The sequence below is a fragment of the Bufo gargarizans genome, chromosome 5 (assembly GCF_014858855.1).
Source record: "Bufo gargarizans isolate SCDJY-AF-19 chromosome 5, ASM1485885v1, whole genome shotgun sequence".
Lineage (NCBI taxonomy): Eukaryota > Metazoa > Chordata > Amphibia > Anura > Bufonidae > Bufo > Bufo gargarizans.
This window is the reverse complement of record NC_058084.1, coordinates 313,706,988-313,733,980: the sequence shown is the minus strand read 5'-3', so window position 1 is coordinate 313,733,980 and position 26,993 is coordinate 313,706,988. Positions and strand designations below refer to the sequence as shown.

The window sequence follows — 26,993 nt, the reverse complement described above, 5'->3', positions numbered from 1 at the left end:
GAGCCATAACTTTTTAACTTTTCCCTTCACATAGTGGCATAAGGGCTTGTTTTTTGGCAGGACAAGTTGTACTTTTCAAAGGGACCATTTACTATTTCATAAAATGTAGCAGGAAGCCGGAAAAAAAAATCCAAATGGGGTGAAATTGGGAAAAAGAAACGCAATTACGTCATAGTTTTATGGATTTTGTTTCAACAGCGTTCCCCATGTTGTAAAAATGAACTGTTACCTTCATTTTTCCGGACAGTACAATTACTGCGATATCACATTTTTATAGTTTTTCATGTGATTGGCGCGGGTGTTGTAATTATGTTTACAGAGCTGTGTGAGCTGAATGCAGGCCATTGGAATATACTAGTAATTATCCTGTAAGCCTAGTACAGGCTTAGGCCAATTGCTAGTGCAGGCCACCTTCCCCGATCTCAGCCAGGAGAAGGCAGCCCAGATCAGAAAGCGCATGGCTCCTGGTTTTAGAGCTCCTAGATGTCGTGCTCACATCTGAGCACAGAATCTTAGGGGTTAAATGTCCGCGATCGCCATTACCGCCGGTTGCAGACATTATCCCTGGGCCTCTGCTGTGTATAACAGCAGAAACCTGGAGGTTATGGCACCATCTTTGAAGACTGGACTGTATATGTATGTACTCCAGTCTCCTCCATACCTTAGTTTATTATTTGTAGCAATCACCTTGTTTCCATTTGCAATATACAGATAAGTTTTACATCTTTTCATATTACATTTATAAATGTTGTTTTTAACCAAGTACCCTGTCTAGATAACCGAGAAATGTAATGCTATTATGTTATCTAAAGCTCACCCTTTTTTGCCACATAATGGGGCTACCTGTTTTCAAAATTGCCTTCAGTATCAAATCCTGATTTAACAAGGGAGGAGAATAGAATAGGATAGCATATTGGATAGTAAGTGTATTGGATACTAATACTCAGTAGCGTAGCAAGAAATGATTGGGCCCCACAGCAAATTTTTGAACGGTCCCTCCCTCAGCAACTTATTCACAATCCCCTCCTCCCATGCTCTTGTGGCTAGTCACGATTGTTTTCTGACAAGGCCTGGCAGCCGCTCTGTCCGTTTTTACAGTGTCACTGCATATAATGTCATTGTATAATACTGTTGAGGGATCTCTGACAATAAAATCTTTTAATCCTTATCCCGGGCGGGCCCCTTCTGAGTTCAGGCCCCAAAGCAACCACTTAACCTATAGCTACGCCTCTGCTAATACTAACCTTTAATACCAGCTCTCCTGGAAGTCTAAATTTAAACACTGACTGGACTTATTTCTATTGAAATAAAATGAACCTACATTGCATATAGAAGCACACAAGAACTACAAGTAGGAATACATATGCACAAAGACACATGCAAACAGTGAAAATATGTATATTTAAGGCAATGGCTTCCCCTATTTAGGGCGTGCACTCCCATCCATTTGCCTGGTGCTTTACATCCAAGTAGCTCATAGCTGGAGTCTACATTGCCCTGAAATGTTTAGGCCAAAAGCCCAAAAAAGACAAGTCTTTTAGTGTGTCTGTCTGTTAGAAGCCACCTGGTCGTTGGTAGATGGGCCCAACACACTTTTACAAATGTGCCCAAAGAGCTTCTAATTTTCATATAGTAAGTACAGCAGTAATGCACTTTAAATGTATTCATGTTTTCAATATTTGCATGCATCTTTGTGCACAAAGCAGTGTGCTGCCACTTCTAGTCCTTGTTTGGTTTTGTATTAAAGCCATGGTAGCGTGCACCTGAACTCCCTATTACACATAGTTTGGAGGTGCTGGTCTAACTCTTTTTTTTGTACTGTCCATTGTATATAGGATACATTCATATTTATAACTATAAGTATGTTTTGCTGCTGTCCTAGTTAAGCAATGCCCCCCCCCCCCCACATCAGCTGTGTCTGATACCTATGATATTTAGGGGAGGACCTGGCATTTTATATAATGCCATAACTAAGTGCTTGTTATTCTTAAAACGCATCATTTCATCTTTTTAATGTACTTCTTTCCATGGAATTTTACTATTTCTTATACTTTGCTATTGAGTAGGGTGGCCAGCTCTGTGTTTGTTCCCTGCACATGAAGATTTGAAGGCACTAAGCAAGTAATTTACCAATCTGAAATACGCCTAAATCTGGCGTATTTCAAGCACAGATGGCGGTTACGCCACTATCTGTGACTTTGCACCATTCATGCCAGGTCTAAAATTGTGGCCGTGGCACGGGCAAGAAAGGGGGCAGGCCGGTCTAGTCTCATTCATCATTTTCTTTGCCTGTTTTAGGCGTAGAAAATGGTCTAAATGTAAGACAGCTCAGGATTCTGGGGTGAGCTGTCCATTTGGTCATGTTCTTTTTTCACCTTATTTGCTTATCTGACTTGCTATTTCTATTCTCTGCATTTCTCTGTTAGTTCCTGAGTGCAGTGAAGAGAGAGGAGAATGGGACTGCCATTTAGCACTGGCAACAGTTTTCCATGAACACAGTACTCCTACTATCAGCGCTAAGCGCTGGCAGTCCCATTCTCCTCTCTCTTCCTTGCACAAAGTACTAACAGGGAAGCGCATGAAATACAAATAAAGGACTGTCAGCAAGTCAGATAGGCAGGGACTCAGCAGTGACAGTTAGGATATACAGGTCCTTCTAAAAAAATTAGCATATTGTGATAAAGTTCATTATTTTCTGTAGACATTAGACTTTCATATATTTTAGATTCATTACACACCAACTGAAGTAGTTTAAGCCTTTTATTGTTTTAATATTGATGATTTTGGCATACAGCTCATGAAAACCCAAAATTCCTATCTAAAAAAATTAGCATATCATGAAAAGGTTCTCTAAACGAGCTATTAACCTAATCATCTGAATCAACTAATTAACTCTAAACACCTGCAAAAGATTCCTGAGGCTTTTAAAAACTCCCAGCCTGGTTCATTACTCAAAACCGCAATCATGGGTAAGACTGCCGACCTGACTGCTGTCCAGAGGGCCATCATTGACACCCTCAAGCAAGAGGGTAAGACACAGAAAGAAATTTCTGAACGAATAGGCTGTTCCCAGAGTGCTGTATCAAGGCACCTCAGTGGGAAGTCTGTGGGAAGGAAAAAGTGTGGCAGAAAACGCTGCACAACGAGAAGAGGTGACCGGACCCTGAGGAAGATTGTGGAAAAGGACCGATTCCAGACCTTGGGGGACCAGCGGAAGCAGTGGACTGAGTCTGGAGTAGAAACATCCAGAGCCACCGTGTACAGGCGTGTGCAGGAAATGGGCTACAGGTGCCGCATTCCCCAGGTCAAGCCACTTTTGAACCAGAAACAGCGGCAGAAGCGCCTGACCTGGGCTACAGAGAAGCAGCACTGGACTGTTGCTCAGTGGTCCAAAGTACTTTTTTCGGATGAAAGCAAATTTTGCATGTCATTCGGAAATCAAGGTGTCAGAGTCTGGAGGAAGACTGGGGAGAGGCAAAATGCCTGAAGTCCAGTGTCAAGTACCCACAGTCAGTGATGGTCTGGGGTGCCATGTCAGCTGCTGGTGTTGGTCCACTGTGTTTTATCAAGGGCAGGGTCAATGCAGCTAGCTATCAGGAGATTTTGGAGCACTTCATGCTTCCATCTGCTGAAAAGCTTTATGGAGATGAAGATTTAATTTTTCAGCACGACCTGGCACCTGCTCAGGTGCCAAAACCACTGGTAAATGGTTTACTGACCATGGTATTACTGTGCTCAATTGGCCTGCCAACTCTCCTGACCTGAACCCCATAGAGAATCTGTGGGATATTGGGAAGAGAAAGTTGAGAGACGCAAGACCCAACACTCTGGATGAGCTTAAGGCCGCTATCGAAGCATCCTGGGCCTCCATAACACCTCAGCAGTGCCACAGGCTGATTGCCTCCATGCCACCCCGCATTGAAGCAGTCATTTCTGCAAAAGGATTCCCGACCAAGTATTGAGTGCATAACTGAACATAATTATTTAAAGGTTGACTTTTTTTGTATTAAAAACACTTTTCTTTTATTGGTTGGATGAAATATGCTAATTTTTTTAGATAGGAAATTTGGGTTTTCATGAGCTGTATGCCAAAATCATCAATATTAAAACAATAAAAGGCTTGAACTACTTCAATTGGTGTGTAATGAATCTAAAATATATGAAAGTCTAATGTCTATCAGTACATTACAGAAAAGAATGAACTTTATCACAATATGCTAATTTTTTTAGAAGGACCTGTATATAGGGAGCCAAGGGCTGGGGTATTGAGCCAAGATGCAGGCTAAGAGCTCTTCCGCTGTATGTTACACAGGCTCTAACTGAGCACTGCTAAGGAAAATCTGTCTTCAGTGTCTACTCAGCGCTGAAGATGGATTCCCCTTAGCAGTGCTCAGTTAGAGCTTTGCTAGGTCGACTCTTTACATACCTTTGGGGTCATTAATTAAACTGGTGTAAAGTAGAACTGGGTTAGTTGCCCATAGCAACCAATCAGATTCCACCTTTCATTTTTGACAGCTCCTTTGGAAAATGAAAGATGGAATCTGGTTTATATGTGCCACTAAGCCAGTTCTACTTTACACCAGTTTAATTAATGACCCCATTTGTTCTAGAAAAAAAAAAACATATACATTTCCCTAATTAAGTGCATTACAAAAATGCTTACCATTCCTGTCCCTACAGTATATTTAAAATAATACGCACACCTTGCATCAGAACATGCTGATGCATAGCAGACAGACCACAATATGCCAAATTTAATAAATTTGGGGTATTTTTTGTTAACGTCAATTTAAAGGGGTTGTGCAGCCTGTTTATACTGATGACCTATCCTCAGGATAGGTAATCTATATCTGATCAGTGGCGGCCCAACACCTGGCACCCCCACCGATCAGCTATTTAAAGAGGAGGCAGCGTTTCATGCAAATGCTGCTTCCTCTTCATTACACTATGTGCCGTCTCCCCTATAGCAGTGGAGAAGTGCAATTATGTACTCGCTCCAAGTGGCTAGGTGATTAACAAACAGGCTGCACAACCCTTTTAAGACTGCAGTATGAAACTATGATAGGTGCATATTAATCCTTAAAGGGGTTCTGCAGTTTGTTTAAACTGATGATCTATCCTCTGAATAGATTATCAGCATCTGATCGGCGGAGGTACGACACCTGGGACCCCCGCCGATCAGCTGTTTGAGAAGGCAGCGGCTCTCCAGCAGCGCCGCGGCCTTCTCGATATTTACCGCTGGCCCAGTGACGTCACGACTAGTATCACTGGCCTGGGCGCGGCTAAGCTCCATTCAAGTGAACGGAGCTTAGCCGCGCCCAGGCAAGTTGATACTAGTCGTGACGTCACTGGGCTAGCGGTAAACAGTGAGAAGGCTGGAGTGCTGCTGCCTTGTCAAACAGCTGATCGGCGGGGGTCCCGGGTGTTGGATAGATCATCAGTTTAAACAAACTGCAGAACCCCTTTAATATTAGATATGCTATTCCACACCTTTTTGTTGGTGGTATACAGCTGCAAACCAACCAGACAGAGGTCAGTGTTTCACCACCACATAGCATAGACTATGCCAGAAGAGATCATAAAGACTCAAGAAGGTGAGCCCGTCACTCATTGTGTGATCTCCACCAGAGGAAGAAATGCAGAAATCCACTCTACTTCCTAGGTTCAATAACATGAAAACTTGGCCAATTCTATGTGTCCTCCCCTATTTCAATAAGCAGGTTGCTCTTGGGTGTAATACAAAGACAAACCCTTGCAGAATTCCCACTGCCATTCCATTTATCTCCATGTCTGAGATAGCTGAGTAGACGAATGGAATAGCAGTGTCCACACTTAACCTGCTGCTTCATTCATTTTAGGGTGCCTATGGGGTATGGGGCCCATGTTCTTGTAATCTTGAGATCTAGCACAGGAGCTAGGCCTGCGCCATTGCTGTGACGTACTACTTATTATGACAATGAGCGTTAACTCACTCCGCTCAGTGACGCAATAGTACGTGACTGAGTGCAAACTGGTCACATTTTCCATACATTTTCTTCATACAGCCCACGTCCTCAAGTAAGAATAGAAATTCAGAGACTTACCCACTGCATGGCTCACGGCTGCATCATAGGTATGGTTTGAAGGCAGAGGATAGAGATTTGGTCTTCCCGATTCTGCAATTGGCTGCTTAGCAGAATCAAGTGGAACAGAAGAGTCAGGACTATACGCAGGTGGAAAGGTACGTGGAAACCGATAGGGTATATTTAACAAAGGATAAGTCTCTGGAACATCTGGAAATTCATTGGGCTCTTTGAAATCTACAGGTTTGCTAACTCTGGTAAAAAGGTTTGGGTGTTGCAGGTATAGCTCTGGCATGCTTGCAGGATGAGAATCGATTGGTGCAGAATTCCTTTCCTTTGCTTTACTGAACACTCTCCTACTCAACTCACTCAGAGTAGGATTAGAAAGGTTTGTCATATTGTCAATGCGGCTTCCTGTCTGGTGGTAAATCTTTTCTTCTTGCAGTTTTCTCTCCAAAAAAATATTTTCTTCCTCGCATTCCACAGGCTGGTTACTAGCAGTAAATAAAGCTTCATGCACATAACCATTTCTTGAACCCAAGGAGCTGTGTAGTGAGAGGGGGTCATCTACAGGAAAAAAGAAAAATGTCACATGCATATGCTTACCGTATATAAGATTATATATAGGAGCGAAAGAATCCGGAATGCACTCCAAAATAGACGTGAAATAAATGGTTTATTCACCCATAAAAATGGCAAAACTTGCAACGTTTCGGCTCACAAGAGCCTTCCTCAAGCATGGAAGCAGTGAAAGTGCGGGCATATAAAAGACATTTCATTAATATGAAGCCAATCAAATAGAGGTTGCAATTAACATCCAATTACATTCATCTGTTATAGACATCCAAAGTGCATGTTCATCAAATGACATATGTCATATAATCTATATTCTCAGAAGAAAGTTCCTTTTATGTAAAAATAATGCCAGTGAAGATCATAATAAAAACAGTGATATGAGGAGGGATGCGGATCACAGAAATAGCACCAGATGAAGCAATAGCGCCCACATAGACCGTAATGTTGGTTTAGCGTCTCTGTCTCTTCAATGCGCACGTCCAGCAGGACGTCATCTTGTGAGTCATGTTGCAGACGCATGCGTTCTATGGTATTGACCAGACATCGCCATCTTGGTTGAGGGCAACCAATTAAAAAAAAAAAAATATATATATATATATATATATATTCTAAATGTATGTGAAATGAAAAAAATAGGGCCACACGTCCTTAATTAGTTATTCCAGGATATTAACAATGAGGGTCTATCCTGAGGATAGACCATCCATATCTGTTGGCACCCCGCTGACTGTGAACACTCCTGGTCCAAGAACAAGCTGTTATTCTTACAACAGTCTTATGCCTTATGCAGAGTAAGTTTTTTGTCAAGGGGTGATGCGTGAAGCAAATACATAGCATCCGGACTGTATCTTGACCCACTCGCTTGATGGGTCTGTGTACATGAGTGTCGCTTCTCACGCATCGTTTCTGCGTTCAGGAAAAATCGCAGCATGTTCTATATTCTGTATTTTTCACGCAGCTCTGGTTCCATTGAAGTGAATAGGGCTTCCGTAAACAAAAAAAAAACAAAAAACATTGCAACCGGATGCAAAGCGTTTTTCACTGATGGTTGCTAGGAGATGTTTGCAATTTATCATTTTTTTTTCATACGAGTTAAAAACCACAAATTTTTAGGCCCCTTTCACACAGGCGCGTTTTCCGTGCGGATGCAATGCGTCAGGTGAACGCATTGCACCTGCACTAAATCTGGACCCATTCATTTCTATGGGGCTGTGCACATGAGCGGCGATGTTCACGCATCACTTGTGCGCTGCGTGAATATCGCAGCAAGCTCTATTTTGTGCGTTTTTCACGCAACGCAGGCCCCATAGAAGTGAATGGGACTGCATGAAAATCGCAAGCATCCGCAAAGCAAGTGCAGATGCGGTGCGATTTTCACGCGCGGTTGCTAGGAGACGATCGGGATGGAGACCCGATCATTATTATTTTCCCTTATAAGATGGTTATAAGGGAAAATAATAGCATTCTTAACCACTTCAACCCCCCTAGCTGAAACACCCTTAATGACCAGGCCACTTTTTACACTTCTGCACTACACTACTTTCACAGTTTATTGCTCGGTCATGCAACTTACCACCCAAATGAATTTTACCTCCTTTTCTTCTCACTAATAGAGCTTTCATTTGGTGGTATTTCATTGCTGCTGACATTTTTACTTTTTTGTTATTAATCGAAATTTAATGATTTTTTTTTGCAAAAAAATGAGATTTTTCACTTTCAGTTGTAAAATTTTTCTAAAAAAACGACATCTATATATAAATTTTTCGCTAAATTTATTGTTCTACATGTCTTTGATAAAAAAAACAATGTTTGGGTGAAAAAAAAATGGTTTGGGTAAAAGTTATAGCGTTTACAAACTATGGTACAAAAATGTGAATTTCCACTTTTTGAAGCAGCTCTGACTTTCTGAGCACCTGTCATGTTTCCTGAGGTTCTACAATGCCCAGACAGTAGAAAACCCCCACAAATGACCCCATTTCGGAAAGTAGACACCCTAAGGTATTCGCTGATGGGCATAGTGAGTTCATAGAACTTTTTATTTTTTGTCACAAGTTAGCGGAAAATGATGATTTTTTTTTTTTTTTTTCCCTTACAAAGTCTCATATTCCACTAACTTGTGACAAAAAATAAAAACTTCCATGAACTCATTATGCCCATCATGAAATACCTTGGGGTGTCTTCTTTCCAAAATGGGGTCACTTGTGGGGTAGTTATACTGCCCTGGCATTTTAGGGGCCCAAATGTGTGGGAAGTAGTTTGAAATAAAAATCTGTAAAAAATGGCCTGTGAAATCCAAAAGGTGCTCTATGGAATGTGGGCCCCTTTGCCCACCTAGGCGGCAAAAGTGTCACACATCTGGTATCGCCGTACTCAGAAGAAGTAGGGCAATGTGTTTTGGAGTGTCTTTTTACATATACCCATGCTGGGTGAGATAAATATTTCGGCAAAATACAACTTTTCCCATAATTTTTTTTATACAAAGTTGGCATTTGACCAAGATATTTATCTCACCCAGCATGGGTATATGTAAAATGACACCCCAAAACACATTGCCCAACTTCTCCTGAGTACGGCGATACCAGATGTGTGACACTTTTTTGCAGCCTAGGTGGGCAAAGGGGCCCACATTCCAAAGAGCACCTTTAGGATTTCACCGGCCATTTTTTACAGATTTTGATTTCAAACTACTTCTCACACAACTCAAATGGTCCTTAAAATGTTTTTAAAATTTGCTTCTAAAAATCTAGACAGATTGTGAATGTGAATTAATAATTATTTTATGAGGTATCACTGTCTTAAAAACACAAATTCAAATCTCGAAAATAGAACATTTTTTCAAATGTTTGATATTTTTTGTATACATAAAAGGTAAAACATAATGACTCAAATTAAAGAGGACCTTTCATCTGTTTTACTTATAGGAGCTATGTACAATTTTCAAAAGGGGACCCTATCTGGGTATAGGTACATTGACTACAAATAATTTTGCTCACAAATCAGTTTTAACAGTGTTAATTAAAGGCTATATTTTATTGAGATATAAGTATCTGGGCCAAGTTTGGTTTTTAGCCATTTGGCTTTTTTGTTTAGATGTACTTAAAGGGGCTAAATACCTGTACTTGCGGGGTACCCCCGGCTGATGCTGATTCTAACACATTCTAGCACAGTATCCCCTATTTAAAAGCAACTGTAACAGAAAAGGGACACAATTATAAAAATATTTTAGTTGCACTTTGTGCTATTAAAAATAAGAGATAATGTGAAAAGTAGAATTTTTACGATTTCCCCAATTACAAAAAAAAATTAAAATAAAATGGCATAAAATAATATCCATCTATCACTGTAATTTAAATAACCAAAACGGAAAATAAGCTATTGTTTTGAAGCTGCATATACAAAAAAAATATAATAATGTTTTTGGTTATGAAAGGAGACCGGTCTTGATCTGATTGATGTCTGATGTGTGTTGAATGCAAATATTCATTAGCATATTTTAAAAGTAGAGACCCCTTTTAACGCCAGAATGCCCAACCTCCTAAGTGAGGGGAGCACAGCAATGCAGTGCATGCATGGCTACCTCCATTCACAGGTATGGGAGTTCCCAAAAAAATAGCCGAGCGCTGGCTCCGCTATTTCAGTCAGTCCCACAGCAGTGAATGGAGAGGGGAGCGCACATGCGCGATGTGCTTTCCCCTCACGTTATGGGATTTCTGAAATTAGCTGAGCACACTTGCTTGGTTGTTTTTGGAACTCCCATAGCAGTGAATTAAGAGCATGCCACATATGCGTTGCCTGCTATCCTTCACTTTGAGGGCCCTATTTGACATTGATGGCATATCCTAGCAATATAATAAGAAGAGAACTTCAGCAGTTGTGTTGCAAAATAGATAAATAGTTTATTTGAAGTGCGGTTTTAGCATACAGTAACGTTTCGGCCGGGTATGGCCTTTATCAAACTGCTGTCGCTATGGAGAAGATGGAGATGTGTAGTAGAAAAGGCTGCGCTCAGTGGGTAATGTTGGCGTGCAGTTGCACAAACAGGTAGATGCACAAACTGCACGCCAACATTACCCACTGAGCGCAGCCTTCTCACGAGGGGTGGGAACCCGGCTCCAAGCGTGTACTGGCAGAGTGCCACAAAGTTCTACACCATAATATATCCTAGCAATATGCCATCAATGTGAGGCATGGGAGTACACCTTTAAGACACCCATACACATTAGTGTATTGTCAACCAAACCCTTAGGCTGAGTTAACATCAGCGTTCAGCCTTTCCGTTCTCCTGCTCCGTTATAGGAGCAGGAGAACGGAAAGGACCGATTCGGCACATAACAGAGCCGAATGGAGCCTACGGACCCAATAGACTATAATGGGGTTGATTAGGTTTCCACTCAGACGAAGATTTTTGAAGTGGAGACAAAAGTCCTGCACACACAACTTTTGTCTCCGCTCCAAAATCATCTTCTGAGCGGAAACCTAACGGACCCCATTATAGTCTATGGGGTCCGTAGGCTCCGTTCGGCTCAGTTATGTGCCGAATCCATCCTTTCCGTTCTCCTGCTCCTGTAACGGAGCAGGAGAACGAAAAGGCTGAACACTGATGTGACCTCAGTCTAATATGTATGTACGGGCTACCAACTCTCCCCCAAGAAATGATATTGGGGAAAGAAGCAGTGGGCAAAAATATTTCCGCCTCATTCTTTTGGTCTCCCGAGTGATCAGCATAGACCAGAAGTGTCCGGCAGCAGCTTTCTCCCCATTACCTATTAAAACACACACATACATTTGACTGAGCCGAACATGCATGTGTATGAGGAAGTTGTGAGTGAATTGCGAGGGATAACTGCCAGACGATTGTTTGTCCGACAGCTACTGAATGTGCATATACTGAATGCCTTTAGGGTTTGTATATACTTCCCATGCAGACTATCAGCATTGTGCAATCTAAGGTTACTCCAACTGCTTTCTTTGTGACTGACTGCCACCTTTTCAATATAATTAATAAGAGGATAAAAAGTAGATACCGGAACAGCTTCACTGGCGCTGCTGGGCAAGATGTCACAGACGAGATGCATAGTATAAAATAATTTTAAAACTACTTTATACTACGCATCTCGTCTGTGACATCTTGCCTAGCAGCGCCAGTGAAGCGGTTCCGGTATCTACTTTTTATCCTCTTATTGATCCTATGACGGTGCTTCTCCAGAAGTGCAGTTAGGAACCAAGGCTGCAGCCAGACTATTTTCCCAGGTTCTGGTCAGGACATTTCACCAGCAAGGCCCTCTAAGCTGTTGTGACTTCATCACACCACTTTCTGGTAAGTGCAATTTTATTATCTCACTACTTTTGACTGTACTACACATGAGCCGCTGCCTCCTCTCTCCCCTTTCTCTATTTGCACCTTTTCAATATAGTTCTATTCATCTTTCACAGTTTTCCAACTGTTCTATACTGATGGTCTATACTCAGGATCAGTGGGGGTCTGACACCCAGGACCCCCACCGATCAGCTTTTTGAGGAGGAGCACCACAGCCTTCTTGCAGCTTACCTACCCTAGGCCAGTGACGTCATGTTCATCAGTCATGTGGCCTAGGCGCAGTACAGTCCCAAGTATGCACAGTCACTAATGCAATGTACAGCTCTGTGCATGGTAAGCTGTGAGGAGACCGAAGCGCCACGGCCTCCTCAATCAGTTGATTATCGGGGGTCCCAGGTCATTGGACCCCCCCGATCAGATACTGCTGACCTATCCTGAGGATAACTCATTAATATAAAAGACTACAAATATACAAATAAACAAAGATAGCATAGATTTTAATATGTGGCTCAAAAACAAGTCCAAATAAGTCCTTGTGGAACGGAACACAAGTAAAATAAAGCCTGGACCTGGAGCACTTTTCTTTGATAAAGGGCTCATGCACATGAACATGAACATAATTTTCTTTGTTTACATTACGTTTTTTACTGGTCTGTATGCAGAACCATTCTCTTCAATGGGGCTTGAAAAAAACCCAGAAATGACTCCACGTGCGTTCCATGTCCGTTGCGCAAAAAAATAATTAAAAAATAATAGAACATGTCCTATTCTTGTCCATTTTGCAGATAAGGGCAGGCATTGTTACAATGGATCTTCAAGAAGAAAAAACAGATGCAACACGGACATCACACAGATGTCATCCGTTTTTTTGCAGATCCGCAAAATACATACGGTCGTGTGCATGAGCCCTAAATAGCACAGTAGATTTCTCAGCAGTTAAAAAGGAAGATTCTGGAAAAGTCCAGATCTCACCAGATCAGTCAGCGTGGTGCTGTTAGATGTTCCCAGTAAGGGTACTTTCACACTTGTGGCAGAGGATTCCATCAACCAAGAGGGAGTAAGAGTGCTCAATACAATTGCACAGATAAGAGTAGCAGGGTATTCGTTCCCCTGCCACTAAAACACCCCCTACATGAAGATACCGGACCTATCCAATACATTACAGTAGATAGCACATTACCTATATTACCTTTAATCCTTATTTCCCCTCTCCCCCCCCTTCATCCGCCGGGAAGGGGGGGGGGGGGGCAAAAATTATATATATATATATATATATATATATATATTAATTAAGGGATCGCCTCTTATTTGGGGGTCATTCTCACAGATACGACTTTAGGACACCAGGTTTCAGGTCCAAACCGTGCATTTATTGTGTGCACTCCAACCAATACAGGTTATCATGAAGTCGCAGCTTCACCTAACACATGTGACATCCACATAAAATAATAAACACTTGCCCGGCTAGGCTCTAACTAACACAGAGTTTCCTGACTCACCTTGTTCACACCCTGTTCACACCATGTGAACACAAGCGGCTTTCTCAGCCAATGTCCCACAGCCTCCTGGCTGTACAGAGCACAGTTCGCCCACTGCCTCCAGTCCAGTGTCTCAGCACACATAGGGGAATAGTGGTCTCTCAGCCCTCCTGGCTTGGACCACACAGAGCCTCCAGGCCTCTGTCCACAGGCAACACACTCCCCCCTTGCTGACACCCTGGGAGGTGCTTTGTGCCAGCCTGATTACTTCCAGCTGGTCTCACCTGTGGTGGAATAGGGGTGTGGACCGAACTATCCACCCCTTCCTTGCCTCTAACCTGCGTGAGACCTGTCACTGTCTCACAATATATACCGTATTTTTTGCCATATAAGACGCACTTTTTCTCCCCGCAAAATGGGGGGGAAATGCCCCTGCGTCTTATACGGCGAATGCTGTCAGTTTTACATCGCAAGCTGTGATGTACGAGCGAGCGGGGATCGGAGAGGGACTGGGGGAGGAGCTGGGGGCCGGCAATAGCGGCGTGGCGGTGCAGTCACTGTACTATAGCCCCGCCCCACCGGTATACTAATATAAAATGTCTTATTCAATTAATAGTTATTAAATATGCCCCTTCATTCCTAATAGTACCTTAAATCCTAACCGCTTCAGTACAATGCAGGCCGGGCGGGCGGTAGCGCAACTCCCTGATGTCACGTGCCTGCGCCGCCTACTTTATGAATGAAGCAGGCGGCGCAGGCAAGTGACGTCAGTGACTGACGCGACGGCTGCCCGGCCTGCCTGCCTCCATTGTACTGAAGCGGTTAGGATGTAAGGTACTATTAGGAGTTGGGGGGCATGTTTAATAACTATTAATTGAATAAGACATCTTATATTTGTATACTGGAGCGGCGGGGGATCTGTGGATTACATTTTTATGGGGGACATCTGTGGATGGCACAGTTATGGGCTGGGAGGGTCTGTGGATGGCACTGTTATGGGCTGGGGGGGGGTCTGTGTATGGCACATATATAACAGTGCCAGCCACAGATCCCCCCTGTAACAGTGTCCATCACAGATCCCCCCCCTTCCATAACCGTGTCCGTCATCCACAGATCCCCCCCTTCCATAACAGTGTCCGTCATCAACAGATCCCCCCCCCCCCCCCATAACAGTGTCCGTCATCCACAGATCCCCCCATAACAGTGTCCGGCATCCACAGATCCCCCCATAACAGTGTCCGTCATCCACAGATCCCCCCATAACAGTGTCCGTCATCCACAGATCTCCCCATAACAGTGTCCGTCATCCACAGATCCCCCATAACAGTGTCCGTCATCCACAGATCCCCCCCATAACAGTGTCCGTCATCCACAGATCCCCCCCCCATAACAGTGTCAGTCATCCACAGACCCCCCCCATAACAGTGTCTGTCATCCACAGATCCCCCCCATAACAGTGTCTGTCATCCACAGATCCCCCCCCATAACAGTGTCCTTCATCCACAGATCCCCCCCTCCCCCCCATAAGTGTCCGTCATCCACAGACCACCATTAGTTCCAAACCCACCAAACACACAGCACACCTTTTGGTTAAAAACATTTTTTTTCTTATTTTCCTCCCAAAAAACCTAGGTGCGTCTTATGGGCCGGTGCATTTGTCAGACGGATCCGGATGCGTCTGACAAATGCATTGCAATACCGGATCAGTCTCTCCGGTGTCACACAGAAAAACAGATCCGGTATAAAAAAATCTTTAGCATTTTTAAAGGTCTGCGCAAAGCCAAATCCGTTTTGCCGACATACTAATACACTTCAATGTAAATGAATGCCCGACATTGCGGCAAGTGTTCAGTATTTTTGGCCAGAGATAAAACTGCAGCATGCTGCGGTATTTTCTCCGTCCAAAAAACATAAAAGGGACTGAACTGATGCATTCTGAACGGAATGCATTAGGATAAAACTGATCAGTTTTTTTTCTGGTATTGAGCTCCTGTGACGGAACTCAATACCGGAAAACAAAAACGCTAGTGTGAAAGTACCCCAAGTCGGATTGTAGCCAAGGCAGTCGGCTATTAGGTGCAGGAGTGTCCCTCTTTCTTTTTCCAAACTACAGATCAGTCGCAGATGCTGCAGTTACATATCGCCGTGGCTGTTCCTTTGCTTCATGGAATCTGGGAGTTTACTGCACAGAATTGGAAAACAAACAAGCGCACCCTGGGTGGGATCCCTATGGGTTTTAATATGTTTTATATGGATAACCACAAGATTTTAGTCTGCAAGTATAATTTTAAGCGTGTTGAAAAAACTAGATCGGATCCCACCCAGGATGCGCTTGTTTGTTTTGCAGTCCATGAAGCAAAGGAACAGGCACGGCGATGTGTAACTGCAGTGTCTGCGACTGAACCAGCTTGGAGAAAGAAAGACGCTCCTGCACTTAATAGCCGACTGCCTTGGCTACAATCTGGCTTACTTGAAATATCTCACAGTGCCACGCGGACTGATCTGGTGAGATCTTTGCCAGAATCTTTCTTTTTAATTGCTGACAAACCTACTGTGCTATTTAATCATAGAAAACTTCTCCAGGTCTAGGCATTAATGTTTTAATTGTGATCAATATAAAAGAGATGGAAACCCCCTTTAAATTGCTATACTAAAGACACAGATCTTGTAACTCAGTTTGTTGTATAATGTTAGGTTTCTGTAGGTGTGTATCTATAATTAGTAGGGTAAATTCTTACCTCTTGGGATACTGGGAGGCTCTGCATCACAATCTAGTTGTAAAGATGCCATCCTCTGAACAAACGGATCAGGCTTGGGGTACGATTCCTAAAAATAGTAAATAAACTTTAGTGAATTAATCAAGATTGCAGTACTGAATATATTATATCCAACATACTGTAGCACTGTAGTGCTACAAAGTGCATAATAAAAACTTGACATTTTTGTAAATAATTTGTTACATCTTTTCATGGGACAACAATAGAAAGGGGGTCAGTTAGCACATCCCAATGTGCAGGTGCACGTGGCCATGGCTGGAAACACAACAAAAAAAAAAAAAAAAAAGATTAAAAAAAAATGTTGCATTTTTTTTTTGTCTTTGTACAACACTGAAGATATGACACTTTAATACAATATAAAGTAGTCAGTGTACAGGTTGTATAACAGTAACTTTGGTGTGCCCTCAAAATAACTCAATACACAGACATTAAAGGGGTTCTCCGGTAATTAAGAAAATGAAAATACCTAAATATATTACTTTATAATAAATATATTCTCAAATACCTTTCATTATTTATAATGGCTCATTTTGTCTGGGGAGCAATCATCAGTAGAAACAAAAAGGCTGCCGTCCTATTAGTTCACGCAAAACCTGTCCTGATCCCCCTCCTCTCTTGTCAGAGATTATGATCCTGAATACAGATGATAAGAACTTTAGCTGAATCTCTGGGGAATTTAGTTCATGAGGAGACATGGAGTACAGAGAGGACAGACAGGACAGGCTGTGGTAATGGAGACTAAACAAGTGCTGCTGCTCATTAGCGACACATCACCCTCCTCTCATGTCTTCTCATCATCTCCATTCCCACAGAGATTCACCTGTGTTCAGGATCACGATTCCTGACAAGCAGAGCAGAGAGGAGGATGAGGCAGCACTACAGCTCATTGTGGTAAAGTAACTTGTCCTCCTGTGTGATTAGGACAGGATTTGTTTGTACTAATAGGATGGCAGCCATTTTATTTCCCCTGATGATTGCTCCCTAGACAAAACAAGCCATTATTACTAATGAAAGGTATTTGTAAATATATTTATTATAAAATAACAGGGTGGATAAAAATCTATGATTTAAAAAAAAAAAAAAAAGATTTTTCATTTAAACAGATTTTTATTTATTTAAATCAGATTTTTTTTTATATAAAATGCTTTTTGATGAAAATATATTACCATCCAAAGGTTATTCCATAATGAAATAAAAAATAGTATTTTAATGATGTAGAATAAGGCCTCATGCACACGACCGTTGTGTGCATCCGTGGCCGTTGTGCCGTTTTCCGTTTTTTTTCGCGGACCCATTGACTTTCAATGGGTCCGTGGAAAAAATCGGAAAATGCACCGTTTTGCAGCCGAGGCCGTGATCCGTGTATCCTGTCCGTCAAAAAAATATGACCTGTCCTATTTTTTTGACGGACAACGGTTCACGGACCCATTCAAGTCAATGGGTCCGTGAAAGAACACGGATGCACACAAGATTGGCATCCGTGTCCGTGATCCGTGGCCGTAGGTTGCTTTCATACAGACGGATCCGAAGATCCGTCTGCATAAAAGCTTTTTCTGATCTAAGTTTTCACTCCGTGAAAACTCATTTCCGACAGTATATTCTAACACAGAAGCGTTCCCATGGTGATGGGGACGCTTCTAGTTAGAATACACTGCAAACTTTGTACAAGACTGCCCCCTGCTGCCTGGCAGCACCCGAACTCTTACAGGGGGATATGATAGCACAATTAACCCCTTCAGGTGCGGCACCTAAAGGGGTTAATTGTACTATCATATTCCCCTGTAAGAGATCAGGGCTGCCAGGCAGCAGGGGGCAGACCCCCCCCCTCCCCAGTTTGAATATCGTTGGTGGCACAGTGTGCCCCCACCATCGCCCCCCCTCCCTCCCTCTATTGTATTAAATCGTTGGTGGCACAGTGTGCCAACCACCATCGGCTCCCTCCCTCTATTGTATTAAATCGTTGGTGGCACAGTGTGCCAACCACCATTGGCCCCCCTCCCTCCCTCTATTGTATTAAAACGTTGGTGGCACAGTGTGCCAACCACCATCGCCCCCCCCCCCTCCCTCCCTCTATAGCAGTAACATTGGTGGCAGTGTGCGGTCTCAACAGTAGAAGATTCATACTTACCTGCTTCTTGCTGCTGCGATGTCTGTGTCCGGCCGGGAGCTCCTCCTACTGGTAAGTGACAGTTCTTTAGCAATGCGCCGCACAGACCTTTCACTTACCAGTAGGAGGAGCTCCCGGCCGGACACAGACGTCGCAGCAGCAAGAAGCAGGTAAGTATGAATCTTCTACTGTTGAGACCGCGCACTGCCACCAATGTTACTGCTATAGAGGGAGGGAGGGGGGGGGGCGATGGTGGTTGGCACACTGTGCCACCAACGATTTAATACAATAGAGGGAGGGAGGGGGGCCGATGGTGGTTGGCACACTGTGCCACCAACGATTTAATACAATAGAGGGAGGGAGCCGATGGTGGTTGGCACACTGTGCCACCAACGATTTAATACAATAGAGGGAGGGAGGGGGGGGCGATGGTGGGGGGACACTGTGCCACCAACGATATTCAAACTGGGGAGGGGGGGGGCTGCCCCCTGCTGCCTGGCAGCCCTGATCTCTTACAGGGGAATATGATAGTACAATTAACCCCTTTAGGTGCCGCACCTAAAGGGGTTAATTGTGCTATCATATCCCCCAGTAAGAGATCGGGTGCTGCCAGGCAGCAGGGGGCAGTCTTGTACAAAGTTTGTAGTGTATTCTAACCTGAAGCGTCCCCATCACCATGGGAACGCCTCTGTGTTAGAATATACTGTCGGATTTGAGGTTCACGAAGTAGCTCATATCCGACAGTATATTCTAACATAGAGGCGTTCCCATGGTGATGGGGACGCTTCAAGTTAAAATATACCATCGGATTGGAGAAAACTCCAATCCGATGGTATAAAAGAACTCCAGACTTTACATTGAAAGTCAATGGGGACGGATCCGTTTGAAATGGCACCATATTGTGTCAACATCAAACGGATCCGTCCCCATTGACTTGCATTGTAATTCAGGACGGATCCGTTTGGCTCCGCACGGCCAGGCGGACACCAAAACGACTTTTTTTTCATGTCCGTGGATCCTCCAAAAATCAAGGAAGACCCACGGACGAAAAAACGGTCACGGATCACGGACCCCGTTTTTGCGGGCCGTGAAAAAAAACTGTCGTGTGCATGAGGCCTAAGGCTGTATATGTTTAATTTTTGGGGTAAATAAATTCCATTAATCCATTCACAATGTCATGCTCTTCCAGAGGTTTTTGTAAGATTATTGGGCAGTTTCTCTGCCTACAAGATATTATCACAGATGCTTGGTTTACTTTTGCAGTTCTCAAAACTAAATTTGACTCAGCAGAGATCACATGCCTCTTCTTTACAGCAAAAATGTTATAACATGAACAGAGTTGAGAAAAAGACCTTAATCCTAACTTCTACAAACCTATGAATGCAGAATCAACCTAATCAAACTAATATGAAAAGTTGTTATTCTAAAAAGCTTCATCTACTTTCATATTATAAGTTATACCAGCAAGAATTAGTCTTTATGTAGAAAACTATGATTTAAATCAAAGTATTACAATTTTCTTAATTCCTGGAGAGCCCCTGTAATGTCTAGGCCGCTGGCAACAAAGTGAGTACACCCCTAAGTCAAAATGGCCAAATTGTGCCCAATTAACCATTTTCCCTCCCAGTGTCATGTGACTCGTTAGTGTTACAAGGTCTCAGGTGTGAATGGGGAGCAGGTGTGCTAAATTTGGTCTTATCGCTCTTGCACGCTCTCATACTGGTCACTGTAAGTTCAACATGGCACCTCATGGCAAAAAACTCTCTGAGGATCTGAATTTATTTTTTTTGCTCTACATAAAGATGATCTAGGCTATGTTTGTCGGACCATATGCTCCTCTAATAGCCCATACGGCCCTGTAATTGCCCATACGGCGCAGGTAGGTTAGCGTTAGGTCCCGTGCCACCATGAGAGACCTTGACGAGGTGCGCAGGCTCCAGTATGTTCTTGATATAAGAATATATTGGCGAAAGTCTCATTTTTAATATCAGAGTGAGGGTTTAGCCATATATTGTCATTTGCATTTACCATTGTAGTGCACCAAATTTTTGTTTTACATAATCAATCACATCCACACATTTAGCAATCCTGTGTAGGATGTTCTTGTGACACATGTGGTCCGTTGCAGGCATCCTCCATTGTATGCATATTTTGCTGGGGATTGCTGTTAGCAACGGATCACATGGGCAGGATCTGCTCCCCCAGTTATAAATGCGCAACAGCATTTGGGGTTTTGAGCATTTCCCTGCCTCTTGAGACCACTTTGCTTTGTCAGTTTGTTTAACCATGTCCTGTGGTCTGATGAGACCAAGATAAACTTATTTGGTTCAGATGGTGTTAAGTGTGTGTGGTGGCAACCAGGTGATGAGTACAAAGACAAGTGTGTCTTACCTACAGTCAAGCATGGAGGTGGAAGTGTAATGGTTTGGGGTTGCATAAGTATTCCCCCTTTAACCCCTACACAAGGATATTGACTTCACCGAAGGGAAGCAACCAGGCCGATAGCTCCTGGAGTAGTTGGTTGCTAACCCATGAGAACAAAGACACCAATGCGAAACACCAAGGACTTGTATTCTGAATACAGACCAAATTCAGGGCAGGCCGAGTACTTACATATTGCAAATAGCAATACCAATGTCAGGGCAGGCAGAGTATGTGCATAATCAAGGCCACAGTTCCAAGATGGGGGCACGCGGCAAGGATCAGAATTGGTACGCAGACAAGAGATCACTTTTGCTGGTTAATAAAGAAAACCTCAAAGCTCAGGCAAGGAGGTGGATGCACAGCCCAGCAAAATAGGGAAGCTGATGAGCACCTTAATCAGCAGCTGGACAGGGAGTTTACTGAGCACTAATTTCAATACACACAGGAGAGTGGAGAAATGCCAACTCATGCTCTGGACTGCAGGACAGAGACTAAAACAGGTATAAATGTTGACGAAAGACAATGCCAGCCAGAAGCTGGCATAGTTTATTTGCCAGCCGCAAGGTCTGCCATAGACATGCTTAATTTACGACGAGGTGCATACCATGACATAAATTAGAAGAATCTTATGGCAGCACAAGGTGAAAACGAAGACCAGCCTAAACAGCAGAACTTAGCAAATGTGTCCCATTGAATGTTGAAGCCAGCTCTGTCCTTTGAATTCACAGGGGAAAAAAATCTGCAGACTGGTTTACAGCTAAATGCGAATAGCAGCTTTAGGCCTCATGCTAACAATTGCCAGCGGATTGCATATGGACCCATTCATTTCTATGAGGCCACAACATTTTTTAGATAGTATAGATAGTACACTGTGTTCTCTGCATCAGTATGTCTATACTGTGGTCCCACAAAAAAAAATATAATAATATATAAAAAATATATAAAAAAAAATTAAAACAGAACACGTCCTATACATGTCCATTTTGTGCAGAAGGATAGGACATTTCCATAGAAAGGACAAATAGAATGACAGCATGCACATAGCCGGTATCCATGTTTTGCGGATCCGCTGTTTGTGGACTACAAAACACATATGGTAGCGTGAATGGGGCCTTAAATTCAGACTAAAAAAGTGATTTTGGGAGAGTGCAAGTGTTTTTTAATACAAAGTTTTGTGCTTAAAGAGGACCTTTCACTGCTTCGGACATGGCTCTATGTTGTGCTGTTCCTTTATTATTTCTACCAGAAGTTATGAATACATTGCTATTAGCTTTCAGTAAGGGTACAGAGGGGAGGTAACCAGTTGGGGGGGGGTGTACCTGCACAGACTCTATCCAATAAGTTCTGTCATTTTCATACTGTGCAGGTACACCCTCCCAACTGGTTCCTCCCCTCTGTACCCTTACTGAAGGCTAATAATTCATTCATAACTTCAAGAATAAATAATACAGAAATGGCACAACATAGAGCCATAAGAATAGAGGCTTTAGAATTGTTATTACATGGGGAATGCATGGAGATATTAAAACAGGAATGTCAGAAGTGGTGAAAGGTCCTCTTTAAGCGACTTTAGGAGAAGACCGTGTTTATTGATTTGTCATTTGTAGTACAGTTAGGGAGATCTGTCACAAAGTCCAGGATCATCGAACGGCGTGTTGTCTTCCTGTCGCTTGAATTAATCATATCGCACATCAGGTTGATAAATTACTGGGAGGTGCTGGGGAAGACCAAGTGGTCATGGTCCACAGTGAAACCAATGACAAAGTTAGGCTTCTTTCACACTGGCGTTTCTGGGTCCGCTTGTGAGATCCGTTTCAGGGCTCTCACAAGCGGCCCAAAACGGATCAGTTCAACCCAATGCATTCTGAATGGATAAGGATCTGTTCAGAATGCATCAGTTTGGCTCCGTTGTGCCTCCATTCCGCCTGACGATGTGGAGCCAAATGGATCCGTCCTGACTTACAATGCAAGTCAATGGGGACGGATCAGTTTTCACTGACACAATATGGTGCAATTGAAAACGGATCTGTCCCCCATTGACTTTCAATGTAAGTCAGGACGGATCTGTTTTGACTTAGACTTTTCTTTTTTAAGAATAATGCAAACGGATCCGTTCTGAACAGATACAAGCGTTTGCATTATCGGTGCGGATCCGTCTGTGCAGATACAAGACGGATCCGCACTGAATGCAGGCATGAAAGTAGCCTTAGAGGTAGGTGTAGAGTGCTAATAATTATTTCAACAAAAGCCTTTTTGTTGTGTGTATATTAATGTGTGAGGAGGACTATGACATAGTGGGAATAACTGAGATGTGGCTGGATGATAGCTATGACTGGGCGGTTAACGTACAGGGTTACAGTCTGTTTAGAAAGGAAAGGATTGTAAAAAAACAGAGGGGAAGAGGTTTGCCTTTATGGTACTCCGTGTGCATTCAGTTTCCGTATTTCCGCCCCGCAAAAAAGTAGTGCATGTCCTGACTAGAAGGACGGCCATACTGAACTTAGTATTAACCAATAGACCTGACCTGCACCTAGATGTGCAAGTTGGGGGACACCTGGGAAATAGTGATCCTAAAATAATAAAATTCCAACTGTCATTCAAAAGAGTGTCTCTTCAGGGAGGTATCCAAATACAGAACTTTTAACCCTTAGGATACCGGAGGGAGAAGTTGCACTTTTTAATGCCACCATTAATTCTGACATAAAATGTAGTGGGAAGCGGTTAAAAATAAAATTAAAAAAAATTCCAAAAGGGGTTTTGTACCCACGGCATTTTGTTTACGGCAAAACTGACCCATGTTCTTCATTTTCTGGGTCAGTACAATTCCCACAATACCCCATATGTATAGGTTTTTTATGTCTAGTGTTTTTTACATCACCATATTCTGACCCCCATAACTTTTTTATACTTCTGTTTGCTGTTTAGGGGCTCATTTTTTTGCGGGATAATAGTTTTATTGATAGCATTTTGGAGTGTGCATGACTTTTTGATCACTTTTTTGGGGTAAGAGAAGCAATAAAAAAATTGCAAATTGGCCATTTTGACCCATTTTTCCGTTACGCCATTCGCCGTGTTGGAAATATTTTTTTATATCCTAATATTATGGGAGTTTCCGGTCATGGTGATACCCATGTTGTTATTTAGGCATTTATCTTTTTAATCATACGGAAAGGGGGGTGATTTAAACGTATGTTTTTTTTTTGTTTTTTTTTTAAATTGTGACTTTGAAGCTCGTATATAAGCTTATAAATTATGTTGTTTAATTTTTAATTTTGTACCATCAGGGATTTTTTAAATAGGATTTGGACTGAAAATTGCTAATTTCTTATCCTTGCTTGCCATCTGATGGCCAAAATAAGAACTGCAGCATGAACACTATAAGCCTTGTCAGCGAAGCTGATGTGTTCAGCACAACTACCCAGGGCCGCCATCAGGGGGGTACAGCCAATACTCCAGTAAGGGGCCCAGCCAGTTAAAAAAAATAATATTTTTTCCCCCCTCCCATTTGTCAGTGACTTGAGTTGAACTTTATTGCATCGCTAGAGGGGGGCAATTGATTATTCCTTGCTAGTGATGTCTGGTTCATGAACGAATCATTCATTTGAATCAATTCCGTTCACTGAACCGGAGGAGTCGATTCACCTGACTGAGCCGATCCGAGTGAAATAGCTCAGTCTGACCTAGCACACAATAGCAGAGCCGCTGGCAGCAGGGAGTGGAGGGGCTCAGGAGGAGTGTAATCTGATCCTAGAGTGGAAGCTGCTTCTGCCAGCCCCTCCCCTCCCCGCCCACCAACCAATCAGAGCTGAGGCAAGGCAAGCACTAGCAGCTCTGAGTCACTGACACAAGTGCACGGACAGAGTCTAAGAATCAAATGAGTCACAGGTTAAAATATTTTAAAGATCCGACTGCAAGCAGCGTTTTGGTGTCTGCCTCCAGCAGAATGGAGGCGGAACGGAGCCAAACGGATGCATTCTGAACGGATCCTTATCCATTCTGAATGCATTGCGGCAAAACTGATCTGTTTGGGGCCGCTTGTGAGATCCCTGAAACAGATCTCACAGGCGGACCCAGAAATGGCAGTGTGAAAGTAGCCTGTGCCGCATACTGAGCTGAGCTATTTCAAAGGCTCCAAATTATTTAGTTTCATATTGATCCTTATGTTGTCTACTTGGCTCGGCAGCTCTATGTTGTGTGGTCTTTGCTCGGGGGTAAAATGCAAAGCTGTTTTCTGGATTATCCCACAGGGCCAGGATCCTCCATCATTTATTGTTATTAACCCCTCCCTTGCCAGCCCACCCAGCTCTATTTAGCTTTGTGTTCTGCTTTGAAAAAAAAATGTTTAGGCCATGAAGGGGTTAATTAAGTGTTGGAGGGGGTGGGGTGTGTTATTGTGCATATTGTGTTTGGGATCCATTTAACAAGTTTGACCAGTTGGGTTTGAGAGTGGTTGAGTGTCATCCACAGATCCCCCATAAAAGTGTCATCCACAGGTCCCCCATAACAGTGTGTCATCCACAGATCCCCCCATAACAGTGTTCGTCATCCACAGATCCCCCATAACAGTGTGTTATCCACAGATCCCCCATAACAGTGTGTCATCCACAGATCTCCCATAACAGTGTGTCATCCACAGATCCCCCATAACAGTGTTAGTCATCCACAGATCCCCCATAACAGTGTGTCATCCACAGATCCACATAACAGTGTGTCATCCACAGTACCCCATAACAGTGTGTCATCCACAGATCCCCCATAACAGTGTGTCATCCACAGATCCCCCATAACAGTGTCATCCACAGATCCCCATAACAGTGTTCGTTATCCACAGATTCCCCCATAAGTGTGTCATCCACAGATCCCTCATAACAGTGTCATCCACAGATTCCCCCATAACAGTTTGTTATCCACAGATTCCCCTCATAACAGTGTGTCATCCACAGATTCCCCCCATAACAGTGTGTCATCCACAGATTCCCCCCATAACAGTGTGTCATCCACAGATTCCCCCCATAACAGTGTGTCATCCACAGATTCCCCCCATAACAGTGTGTCATCCACAGATTCCCCCATAACAGTAAGTCATCCACAGATTCCCCCCATAACAGTAAGTCCTCCACAGATTCCCCCCATAACAGTAGGTCATCCACAGATTCCCCCATAACAGTAAGTCATCCACCGATCCCCCCATAACACTGTAACAGTAAACCTTGTGCTTTTAAGGTGTTTTTTCTTAAATGTGCCAGGGGAAGATTGCTAGGGCAGATAAGAACAGGTAGTGTAGTTAGTGTTAGTGTGGGGTCCTGCTTAAAAGAGTCTACCTTGTCGTGGTAGCAGGCTTCATATTATTTGGTCAAAAATTAATTCCTTACTGAAATCGCTGATTATCACTTTTTACTGTCTTTGTAGTTGTAAAAAAATAATGAAATTGGGGGTAGGTCCTTGGGGGTGGAGGGGAGGTGGAGTCAGGACGAATTCTGAAGGGTAGGAGGGGGGGCCCAGGCCTTGAGCTGTGTAAGGGGCCCCAAAATTTCTGATGGCAGCCCTGCAACTACCTATTGGCCGCAGGGGGTGTTGGGAGGAAGCGCGGAAGCTGTTTTTGTGCATTTAAATGCCATGATCTCACTTGATCACAGCATCTAAAGCTTAAAACAGGAAGGTAGCTGAATCTTTGTGAGAATGGAGTTCAAGAGGAGACGAAGTACAGAGAGGACTGACAGGACAGACTGTGGTAATGAAGACTGTATACAAGAGCTGCTGCTCATTAGCCACATCTGCCCATGAACTCCATTCCTACAGAAATTGATCTAAAGATCGCATTATCTGTATTCAGGATCATAATACCTGACAAGCATAGGACGATGAGGCAGCTCTTTATCTCAGTGATGTGAAGTAACTTATCCTGCTGTGTGATTAGGACAGGTTTTGTGTATACTAATAGGACAGCAGCCATTTTGTTTCTCCTAATGATTGCTCCCTAGACAAATTGAGCCATTATAACTAATGAAAGGTATTTGAGAATATATTTATCATGAAGTAATATTTAAGTATTTTCATTTTCTTAATTCCCAGAGAACCTCTTTATTTTTAACTTTCTGATTTCTGTATTCAGCCCTTAGCAACCCTATTTCTATGTGCCTCTATTTCAGCATTTTCCTAAGATGGCCTCTGCTGCACTTCCTGTGATGATGTTTGTCATGTCCTTGAGGCCATCCTGTATTTTCCTCAATTCCCATAACCCCTTTCTCTCCT

At 43.1% G+C, this 26,993-nt stretch overlaps 1 protein-coding gene across 3 annotated transcripts in view; it reads right to left on the bottom strand.

Annotated features, from left to right (window-relative positions):
* RIPK1 (receptor interacting serine/threonine kinase 1) overlaps window positions 1–26,993 on the bottom strand; it is a 150,750-nt gene that overhangs the window by 8,171 nt on the left and 115,586 nt on the right. For all 3 annotated transcript variants that reach the window (XM_044293588.1, XM_044293589.1, XM_044293586.1), the window contains exons 8-9: window positions 16,172–16,259; window positions 6,084–6,629 (exon numbers count right to left, since the gene is read on the bottom strand). In XM_044293588.1, coding sequence (XP_044149523.1) covers window positions 6,084–6,629; window positions 16,172–16,259 — 634 coding nt within the window. The remainder of the gene's footprint in view (window positions 1–6,083; window positions 6,630–16,171; window positions 16,260–26,993) is intronic.